Source organism: Mesoplodon bidens (genome assembly GCF_964165515.1).
Source record: "Mesoplodon bidens genome assembly, chromosome: 7".
Lineage (NCBI taxonomy): Eukaryota > Metazoa > Chordata > Mammalia > Artiodactyla > Ziphiidae > Mesoplodon > Mesoplodon bidens.
This window is the reverse complement of record NC_138164.1, coordinates 115,169,049-115,180,426: the sequence shown is the minus strand read 5'-3', so window position 1 is coordinate 115,180,426 and position 11,378 is coordinate 115,169,049. Positions and strand designations below refer to the sequence as shown.

General features: G+C 57.1%; 1 protein-coding gene across 1 annotated transcript; it reads left to right on the top strand.

Moving 5' to 3' along the window:
- Positions 1–835: 835 nt before the first annotated feature.
- TNNT3 (troponin T3, fast skeletal type) lies at positions 836–8,725 on the top strand. Its single transcript, XM_081239336.1, has 9 exons — positions 836–850; positions 3,502–3,547; positions 4,435–4,551; positions 4,650–4,727; positions 4,962–5,075; positions 5,159–5,268; positions 5,358–5,448; positions 6,466–6,506; positions 8,572–8,725. The coding sequence occupies exons 3-9, from the start codon at positions 4,468–4,470 to the stop codon at positions 8,624–8,626; spliced, it is 573 nt and encodes a 190-aa protein (XP_081095462.1). The 5' UTR covers positions 836–850; positions 3,502–3,547; positions 4,435–4,467; the 3' UTR covers positions 8,627–8,725.
- Positions 8,726–11,378: the final 2,653 nt, after the last annotated feature.

The window sequence follows — 11,378 nt, the reverse complement described above, 5'->3', positions numbered from 1 at the left end:
CAGCCAGCCTCCTGGGGTGGGGGCCGGGTCTCTCCCGGGGCATCCTGGCCGCACAGCTCCTCCAGCCCCTCCGCAGACGCAAGTTCTCTGGCCTTCAGCTGGGGTCACAAACAGGGTGCAGGCCAACGCACACCCAGGGGAAGAGGGGTCGGGATGTGCCCCCTGGCTGGCGTTTGTCCTGGGCCCTCACCCGTGCCCCTGCTCGCACCCCCACTCACCCCTGCAGCCCTGCCGCTTTCTCTTGCATGTGCGCTTTCCCGAAGATGCCGAGGAGGAGTGGGAGGGCGAGGCAGGCAAGGGCCAGCCCCTGGCCGCACGCAGCTCGTCTGCACAGACCCGCAGACGCACCTGTCCGCCTGTCTGTCCTCTTGTCCCGGCACCAGGCCCTCCAAAGGCCAGTCCTTGCTGCTTTGCTCTGCATCCGCCTCGGGACTTAACACTGCCTGACACCATGACGGGGTGGCCAGTGGGGAACAGCCAGCAGACCGGAGCCTGGGCAGGGGGATGCTCCCCCCACCCCCGGTCTTTGCCCCCCCCCCACCCCGCCATCTCTGGTCTTTCTCTCCTGCCTCTGCCCCCTGAGGATGCTCTATGTCTGGGCTCCGTTTTCCCTTCTCCCGCCAGTGTCCTGGGCCCCGCACCCGAGCTCCCCCCCTCAGACCCCACAGGGACCTCCGTGGGCCCAGAGTGGGGGCAAGACCCCCTTGTCCCTGGTGGGGTCTTTGCCCCCAGCCTGAGGCCCCCAGGGACCCGTTGGCCGGAGTGCGCTGTCCATCTCACTTTGTCTCTCTCCCCTCTCCCCTCTCCCCACGTGGGTGCCCTGCTGACCAGAGGAGAAGCCAAGACTCAAGTGAGTGTGGGGTGGGCATGGATGGATGCCGGGCGGGCGGGGTGGGCCGGGTGAGGCCTGGAGCCCATGCTTGGAGGAGAAGCCCGGGTGGGCAGGCTGGACGGGGCCCGAGGCCACCTGGGGAACCAGGTGCCCCAGGGCTGGGCTCCGGGCCCCCCGAGGAAGGCAGCAAAGTGCATTAGGCTCTGGAGACCCAAATCCTTGAGAACAGCAGCCGCTTCTTTGCTCCTTGGTTTGGTGTTGAAGGTTCCAGATTTCTGATGAGGCGCATCATGGGAATGGGGTCACTGGGGACGGCCCCCCCACACACACAGGTGGGGGTCAGACCTCCCAGAGACGGGCAGAGATGGACTCTGGAAGTCCAGTCGGGCGTGGTTCCACCCCGGATCATCCAGTGTTGGCAAGGAGGGCTTCCTGCAGGAGGAGACAATGGACGGAGGGAGGACGGGGTGTAGGAAGCTGGGGAAGACAGGGCAGAGAGAGGGAGTCCCCCGCAGCTCCCTGTGCCCTCTCTGGTGCCCCTGTACCAGCCTGCTACTCCCCATCTCCCAGGGCCCTAGATGTGAAATAGGCATGAAAGTGGGGCAGTGGGAAGGAGGGTCTCACCCCTGAAACCCACTTGGGAACAAAACCTTGACCGGAGCCACGATCCCTCCCTTCACGGGGGCCTCGACCCTCTCTGGGGAACCATCTTCCTTGTTCGAAAGGACTTTCTTTCCCTCGTCTTGCCCACATGTCGGTGAGTGGTTCAGAGATGTTTTGTTTTAATCCGACTTTCCTGACTTTTCTGTCTCTGATAAGTACGTACGAACCCACGGCACTTTGCACATGCTTCATCCCCCTTATCCTTCAGAGGATTCATGCCTGCCTTTGCTCTGCACGGGATGGAATGTCAGCACGTATGAGCACACGCCAAGTGTTCGCTCCCACTTAGGGGAGCCTTACGGACTCTCCAAAGAAGACTGGAAATATGCGAACGTATAGCCAGCACATTTCCGTCCGTTACACTTTATTTTTCAGCAGTTTTAAAGAAAGCTGCCGGGTCACAAGATATTTTCTAGTTTTAAAAAAATGTTTGTGTTTTCATTATGAAAATAAAACACCTCATTAAAGAAAATTTGGAAAATACGTAAAAGTCCAATGAAAAAAAATCATCTATAACTCTCCCACCCCGCCTGCCAGACTGCGGAAAAGGGTAGAAAGGAATAAAAAGGCTTGCTTCTTCCTGCTCCTTGTCCATGCATAGGGCTCGGAAAAAAAGACTGAAACCCTGAGCTGTTTTTCAAACATCGTCCTGTCTATACAGCCTTGAATTCTGCTTTTTTAAAATGCAGCGCTGTTTCTAAGTATTTTTCCATGTTTTTACATAGTCTTCTTAAATATTTTGAATGGCCACATAATATTCCATCAATTGAACAAACCATAATTTTCCTAACCATTCCTCTATTGCAGGATATTAAGGCTTTCCCCAATATTTTACTATCATAAATAACGCTGGGTGGAAAGCATTTTCTGTCTTTCGGGTTATTTCCCTAGGCCTCATTCCCAGAATGGAATTACTGGGTCAAAGAGTAGGAACGTTCTTAAGGCTTTTGATATCGTCTGCCAAACGGCTTCCACGAGGGCCGCCAGCGCGGTCTCCACGCCGCATGCCCGGGGACCGCGACGTGCCTGCACACGGAGCCTCTGACGGATGGATGAGAAACGGCCTCTCTGGGTTGTTTTCCTTCGCATTCCTTTGATGGCCTTTCCCTCGTGTGTTGACTGGTGGTCTTTCTTCTTGGGGAGCTGGTAGCTTACGCTCTCTGCCCATTTATCTCACGGCGGGGGTGTCTCTGTGTTTTCTTAATCATCAGTTTGCATAAGGATATAAGTCTTCTCTGTATTTGCTGAAAAGATTTTTCTAGTCTGGTTTTTCTTTCCCCCCTTTTGCGTTGTGCCTTTTTCCATGTCCATAAGTTTTTCATTTGCATGGAGTTCCCGAGCAGGACCTTCCGAGCTTAAAAAATCCTCTCCTGCGCCGGCATCCCGGTCCATATTCAGTTCCACTTTCTTCTTTTTTGAAGAAATTGTTGTTGTTCTTGTTGATTTAACTCTTTGCTCCATCTGAAATGTACTCAGGGGAGGGTGGAGACCATGGCTGTTACAGCCGGCCGGATTCAGGGAGAGGTCTCATTTCTTCTTCGCACTGCTTTCTGCCCAGCCCCCTTTCCTCTGGGTCCCCAGAAAGAAAGATCAAAGAGGGTCCAGAGAAACGCAAAGGGTCATCCGAGACAGCCGTTCCTGACCACAGAGGCCAAAGGCCCTGGGAGGGTGTGCGGTGACCACCCTGCCTTCTGGTCTGACCTCGCCACATTTGTTTATTTGTTTGAGAAAGAAAGCAAGGCTACCCTTCCTGGACAGAGGGGGGTGAAACAGCTCTTGCGAGGTCCAGAAGTTGGCAAAACAGAGGGATGCTTGAAACCTCCTTGAAGGGTCAAGCCATTCTGGGGACAGTGAGTTATACATCTGAAAAGAGCAAAGGTCAGGCAGTGTGCCCTCAGCCAGGCGCCAGGGTGAAGGGCGGGAGGGCCGGGCCAGGTTGGGTCAGGCCAGCTGTCCTGGTGGGGTCCCCACTCGTCCCCACTCATGAGCCTCTCTCTCTTCTTCAGACTCACTGCTCCTAGGATCCCGGAAGGGGAGAAAGTAGACTTCGATGTAAGTTTCCGGGACCCAGATCAACACACTCTCCCCCCAGCCCCCAGCCTTCAGGCTCCAGGCTAAGCCTTTGGAGGTCACCTCCTCTAGAGCAGCCAGAGCTAAGGCTTCCTGGTTCCATGCAATTCTGCTTTAATTCATTCCTGGACCAGAAGAAAACTCCTCCAGTAATGGACACTTTTCTTCCCTCCTCCCCCACCCATCCATCCATCTGTGCATCCATCCATCTGTCCTTTCCTCCATCCATCTGTATCCTTCAGCCCTCCATTCATCAATCCGTCCATCCATTCACTCATCCATCCATTTGTCTACTCATCAACCATCCACTCATCCAGATACTCACCCACTGATCTACACATCCATGCTTTCCTCCACCCACCCACCCACCTATCCATCCATCCATCCATCCTCCACCCACCCAACCATCTATCCATCCATCCATCCATTCATCCATCCATCCATCCACCCATCCATCTGTGCATCCACCCATCTGTCCTTTCCTCCATCCATCTGTATCCTTCATCCCTCCATTCATCTATCCGTCCATCCATTTATCTACCCATCACCATCATCCATCCACTCATCTACCCACTCATCCATTCACCCACCCATCCATCTGTGTATCCAACAGACTACCTCACTCCCCAATTTCCTCTCTGCCCGATCCACGCAGGGCACCTCTGGGCATGACAAGAGGGCCACGTCAGGGCCAGTTCATCCCAGGGGGGCTGACTGACCTCAGGGCCGCGCCCGGCCTGGACTCACCCGCAGGGAGGGCACCGCTCCTACCCTGTAGCTAAGGGAGCAGGCAGCCGCCGGCCCCCAGGAGGGCCAGGGAGCCCGAAGTTCCAGAGGAGGGCTGGGGGTGACGGGCCTGTTCCGCACAGGATATCCAGAAGAAGCGCCAGAACAAAGACCTCATGGAGCTGCAGGCCCTCATTGACAGCCACTTCGAGGCTCGAAAGAAGGAGGAAGAGGAACTGGTCGCGCTCAAGGAGAGGATCGTGAGTGCCGGCAGCTGTGGGCGGACGCGGGGCCGGTGGCCATGGTGGTGGGCCCAGGGTGGCTAGGCCGCAGTGACCCGGCCCTCGTCCGGCTGTAGGAGAAGCGCCGTGCGGAGAGAGCTGAACAGCAGAGGATCCGGGCTGAGAAGGAGAAGGAGCGCCAGACCAGGCTGGCGGTGAGGCCCCCCACCCCCAGCCCCCAGTCCGAGAAATGCCAGCCTCCCAGAACCCCCTTCTCCCAACGTTTCCCTTGACACCGGCCAAGGACTCGGGCCGGTGGCTAAAGTCCCGGCGCCCTGCAGGACCCCCGCGAGAGGGCTGACCCGACCAGGACCTGGACCTTCCAGAAGGTTCCAAGCCCAGGCAGTCCTCGATGCCTGCCCTGAGGTCTTGGGTTGGGGTCTCCGCAGGAGGAGAAGGCCCGGCGGGAGGAGGAGGACGCCAAGCGGAAGGCCGAGGACGACCTGAAGAAGAAGAAGGCCCTGTCCTCCATGGGCGTCACCTACAGCAGCTACCTGGCCAAGGTGAGCACGGCGCCTGCGGCCCGGGGGTCCCTGCCGCGCCCTCAGGCCGGCCGTGCTACGTCCCCACTGCCGTGTCCCCTCAGGCTGACCAGAAGAGAGGCAAGAAGCAGACGGCCCGGGAGATGAAGAAGAAAATCCTGGCCGAGCGGCGGAAGCCCCTCAACATCGACCACCTCAGCGAGGAGAAGCTCAAGTGAGGACGTCCCTCGGAGTGGAGGGTGCCCGGCCCCAGCCTCCCGGGGCTGACCTGCCAACCCTCCTTCTCTGCCACTCCCTCCCCAGGGACAAGGCCAAGGAGCTCTGGGAAACCCTGCACCAGCTGGAGACCAACAAGTTTGAGTACGCGGAGAAGCTGAAGCGTCAGAAATACGAAGTGAGTGAAACACCTCCGCCCTCACCTGCCAGCGGGCACCCCTGAGCACCCCCGAGTCCCCTCGGACCCCGACCGAGGTCCCTGTCCTGCTGGGGACCCTGCCTGGGTGTCCTCCAGGCCAGCCTCCCCACATCATTCTGGCTCCCAGGGCTGGCAGGAGGGAGCATTGGGGCAGAGTGCCCTCGGGGGGCTGGGGGGAGACCGTGGAAAGCCAGCAGTGTCCCAAGCCCACCAGGTTGGCACTAAGCTCCTCTGTGGTGGGGGTCCTCCCCAGTCCCCTCCCAGACCCCCAAGCTCAGAGCTAGGGAGGGGGCTGGGACAGTGCCCCTCCGCCGGGGTTTGGGCGCCAGGAGTTGCCTGAGAGGGGCTCACGACTCAGGACGGCAGCCCTGGGTGGACACTGTCCCTCGGAGTCTGGGCCTGGGGGTGGGGCTGGGGGCACCAGTCCCGGGGAAGGACCCGCTGCGTGAAGCACAGACCCTTCTGGCCTCCAGGGTCCCGGGGGAGGACCTTCCACTCTCAGGGCACCTCTCCCAGCTTCCTCTACTGGCCCCTGAGACAGAGGGTGTGGGAGACCAGTACTGACAGACAGGCAAGTCCTGCTCCTTCTCAGGATCCCGGTGTCCTTGGGCGAGTTGCCTGGTCTTCCTGCGCCTCGATTTCCCCATCTCTAACTGGAGCAGGACCATGGCCCTCCCAGGCTTCCCCCAGGGGCATGTGTATCGTTGCTGGCCAGCAGGCAGGGCCAGGGGCCGGGGGCATCACTGCTCTCTGCTGATGCTCCCCTGGGAGGGCCGGCCTCGGAAATGGGCTTCAGAGAGAGCCCAGACTGGCCCTACTCACGTCCAGGAGGCTGAGCCAGGGACAAACTGCTTCCTGACAGACTGTGCATGGCCCACGGTGGGTCCCCGGGGGCTAAAAGAACCACAAGAGCCCTGGCCCAGAATAGCCCAGCACATGGTGGGTGCTGAAGCCTCAACTACCCACTCAGCCCCCTAACCGTCTCGGTCTCTCTAGATCATGAACGTCCGGGCCAGAGTGGAGATGCTGGCCAAGTTGTAAGTAGCCAGGGTCCACCCTGGACCAGGCTCGTAGCGTTCATGCACGGTGGGCCTCTCGCATGGCGAAAACCTGGGTCGTTGCAGGTGTCGGCGGCAGGGGGCACGGAGACCCCGGAGGCCTTCCTCTTCCCCTCCCGCCTTCCTCCTCCCCCCTGCCTGCCGCCTGGGGGCTGCTGAGGCTGAGCTGCTGTCTTGGCTGGCAGCGGGGGCCGGACCTTGCCTTCCCCCAGCCTCCCCCCGGGCAGTCGGCAGGAGAGAGCAGCTGGGTCGAGGAGTGAGAGGCCGCAGGGCTCTGAGCTTGGGCCCAACAGGTAGGGGCTCTGTTTGCAAGCCTCACCTGTGCCCCGTGCCCCCTGCCCCACACCCCGCAGAGGCTGGAAGGTAAGTGGCCAGCTCCTGGGCTGCTGTGTGACATAGCCCAGGTCTCCAGCTTGGGCCACCAAGAGTAGGTCAGAGGCACAAGCCCAAGGGTCCTCCAACCAAAGGAACCGGGACACAGTAAGAATGCCAAGACCTGCCAGGGCCGCCAAGGGGCCCACGGGGCAGGAGGCCACTACCCGGCCTGGCTCTGCTTGGACGTGGCAGGTAAGTCACATGTGTTGTTTGCAGATTACCAACCTCAGGAGCCGTATCGACCAGGCCCAGAAGCAGTGAGTAGCTCTGCCTGTCCCTTGCTCTGCACGGGGCACATGGCCCCACGGGTCAGCTGCCACTGCCGCGCCAGGGGCCCGGTGATTTTAGCCTGTGTCGGTGGCAGCCGGCCTTCAGCAGAGTGGTAACAGGACTAACCAGCCGGCCACTTGGGCCAGCATGTCAGGACCCTGCACCCCTGGACCCACAGCCTTCTCTCAGCCCTAACCCCAGAGCTCAGAAAGATGGCAGGTTGGGGGAGGGCCGGCAGGAGCCCCCTGGGCAGCCTTCAGAGTGGCCTGGTAAAGCCAGACTGGGCTCCTGGACGTGCCAGAAGCGTGTCACTTCAAAGGTGACATGAGACCAGGAATCAGGGGGCCTGGGCTTTGTCACCAGCTCCTCCATGGCCCTGGGTGAAATCACTGGTTCCTCAGGACGGTGAACCCTCGGGGTCCATGGGATCCTTTACAATAACTGCCGGGTAAGGCCTGAAGAGGGATTTTGTCCCAGAGCCTGGTGGCTGAGATGGGGCACGCCCCAAGGTGGGCAGTGGGGCTGGTGAAGGAGACACGCCCTCCTCCCTGCCTCTGTGCAGGGCAGGGGTTTTTGCAGGTCCCTTCGAGAGGGGGCCATTTGGCCAGGTGTGTGCACGAGCACGTGTGTGTGCGTGCATGTGCATGGCTGGGAGGGTTCTCAGGCTGTGGGCACAACCCCAGCACCAGACCTTCTCCTGAAGCTTTGGGAGCTGCAGGGCCCATTCCAGCCCGAAGCTGTCCAAAAAAGAGCTCTGACCACCAGCCCGTCCTAACTCGGCACCCAGCTCACTCCCGGCTCACTGGCGTGCAGAGGGCTCAGACAGATGGGGCGGGCTCCTGAGGACCACCCCTCCTTGGGGTGGGACCTCCCGACCCCAGGGTCCAGTTCTAACTAGTGACTGAGGGGCCGAGGTTCTGGAACAAGACAGAGGCCTCCCTGCTGCCGAGTCCATCAGGCTGGGACTGCTGGCCTGGGGTGAAGGACCGCCCCAGGAGGCTGTGACTCAGAGGGCAGAGACTCTTTTCAGGACAAAGTAACTGGGAAGGTGGCAGCTTCCCACGCGGGCTTGGGTGTGCTTGACATAATGCCCCAGAGTCTCCCTGCCGCCTGTGCCTCGAGCCCCTCGGGTGGGGAAGGGAGGGAGGAGGAGGGGGACCAGGCTCTCGCCAGCCCCCACTTAGCCTCACTGACTCCCTCTGCACAAAGCCGCCCAAACCTGGCTGGGCAGGTCCAGGTGAGCCACTGCTGCTGGACTGGAGCTGGGGGATGCGCTGGGGCTTCCAGACCCGGGCCGGACAGACCTGCCAGGGTCTGGGGTCTGCCAGGGGCCAGGGAAGGGGTTGGCCAGGGTCCCGGATACCCTCATGCTCAAGACCACCTTGCTTCCCATTTGTAGCAGCAAGAAGGCCGGGACTCCGGCCAAGGGCAAAGTCGGCGGGCGCTGGAAGTAAAACAGCCGAAGAGGTTCCCAGAGACAGAGACTCTCAGCCTGTGGGGCCCGCGTGGAGGCGTCCGGCCCCCAGGCGCCTCCTGTGTCTCTCTCTTCGCTGCCCCCGACCTCTGGGGTCTGTAAATAAAGCTATTAGCAGACTCCCCTCGGACAGGTGTGCCCTGGCTCGTGGATGGGGCCCTGGGGCGGGGGTGGCCCTTCTGCAGCTAGGGGGCCCACAGGACCCTGGGTACTCATCTTAGGGGTCAGCTCAGGAGACCGCGGGGCCACGGCTCTACTGTGCCGTGAGCGCTATGCCCCGGACGCCCACCGGCTCTGCCAGTGGCTTCCACTTCTGTCAACGGGCTTTCACCCCTAGAACCTTCTGTCTCCACTCCGAGAGCCCACACACTGCTCAGTTCTCCACCCCAGCGCCCAGCCCCCCGGGTCAGCTCTGAAGCTGGTTTGGGGCAGTAGAGCTTGGCCTTTGCAGGGGGCCTGGGAAGCAGGCCCAGAGCACAGTGGGACACTTCACAAACGTCCCCCAGAGATGGGGCAGGAGAGTCCAGAGCACGAGAGGTGCACACAGCCCCAGGAAAGGAGTGGAAAAGCACATTTCAGGGAGCAGACATAGCCAACACAGACCGTTCTTTCTATATTATCTGAGAATACAGTGCTCACTGTGTAATAAGTCTGAAAGTCCTGACCAAATAGAATTACGGAAAATATAAATCACAAAAATTGGATCAAGACATAGAAGCTTGCACAGCCAAGTATCCACAGAGGAAGCTGCCGGAGTCTGGAAACGCCCCCTGGGAAGGCTCTGCAGAGTGGTGGAAAGTAGGGAGCATCCCCGATCAGTCTGCCATGGGGGCCGGGATCCCGACAACGAGGTCGCCCGCCCGGATGGCACATGCACGCACATGGCATGCACTCCAGCACACACATCCATGCCCCCTCGTGTACCCTCCCCCGCAATATACATCCATAAATATGCGTGGACCGCGCCCCTCCCCCGCCATGACAGGGCTATTTGCAGTCGGTGTAAATACTCTGAGCACAGCCAGTGTGCTTTCCTGCAGTGATTCGAAGATGAACACCTTCATGTAGTAAATGGTGGGGTCCATTGACCCCCTAGCACTGTCCCTCCACTCGCACAGAACTAACGGGACTAAAGCTGCCCTGGGGAGAGGTGGTCAGCATACATGAGAAGCAGATTCAGCTCACCGAGATTGTACAGATTCAGAGCAACGTGACCTGAGTCACACATGGTGGAAATCCAGGGAATGAACAAGTCCGGGATCTGAGTGGGAGATTTTCAAGCACATCTCATAGTCGCAGGAGGATCTAAGTTGAGGGGGCAGGCATGTGAGGTTCAAACAAAACAATTAGGCTCGACTGATGGACGTTGATGGACCACTGTTCCTCCAATCTAGAGTGGCGTGTGAAACATTTCAGAAGCAGATTACAGAGGAGGATTCAGAACAAGTCTCAAGCTCTAATGGGAATGTCCCAGCCAACGATCTGCAGCCCAGTCAGAACCAAGGGCAGGTAGCTTATCAGCGGATGTTTAGAAATGCAAAAACACACTGAATAGTTGAGGAATCACAGAGGAAATTGGGATGGGACTTGGGAAGCACCTTGGAGCTGAGCGATAATGCAGGACCAGAGCAGAACTTGGTGCTGCTGACTCCAGACCTACAGGGAAATGTCAGGGCCTGAATGCTTACATTAGAAAAGGTTGGGGTTGGGGGAGGCCCATATCTTTAATAAGTTACACATCAAATTCAAGAAGTTAGAAAAGGAACAAAAAACTAAAACTGAGTAAAAGAGAAGCATGGAAATGAGTAAGGAAAAGAGAAGTCAGTAAAATAAAGAAACAAAATTGGCAGGGAAGGTCAACAGAGTAAAAAATTGGCTCTTCAAAAGGACTGATAAAACAGTCCAACATCTGGCATGAAAATCAGGTAGGAAGGGGAGAAGACATAAACCACATTGAAATGAAGAGAGAACATGCGACAAAGACGGCAGAGACTAAATTAGCAGTAAGAGCACAGCATAGACAACTCTATGACAGTATATATGAAAACTAGATAAAATGGCCAGTTTCCAGGGGAAATAGACACTGCATTGAAGCATGAAACTTGAATAGACTGACTTCATTTTAAAGATGTTGAACCAAAAATTAAACAACTCCCCACCAAAAAATACTAAGATTTTTAAAATTACATCATGACCAAGGGGGTCCTCTCTAGTGCAAAAATAGTTTTATATTAGAAAACTGAGTAATATGACGATTTATGACACATAAACAGTTTAAAGGCTGGGGAAAAAAATTGGATGACACAGAACACAGTTTACAAATTCTTAGTCAATTAGGAATAAAAGGCAATTTCCTCAACCTGAGGAAGACATCTTCCAAAATCCTACAGCAAATCATCTTAATAGTAAAAGGTTAGTAGGTTTTCTTGCCTACTAGTCCCTTAAAAGAAACTACCATTATTCACAATCAAATAACTGTCTATAAGGAAACCCAGGAAAATCTGCAATTCTAAGTTTTTAGAATTAAAAAGAGTGAGGATGTGTGCATGTGAGCACAAGAAAGAAAAATTGAAAGGTAGGAGGCAACGTTCAAAGATGCCATTTACAAGAGAAATGTAAAAAACATAGGATAAGAACAAATCTAACAAAAGATGTGCAAGATAATTAGAGTGATAATAAAATCCCTTTATTGAAAAGTATTACAGAAGAGCTACGTCACTGGAGATGTCACC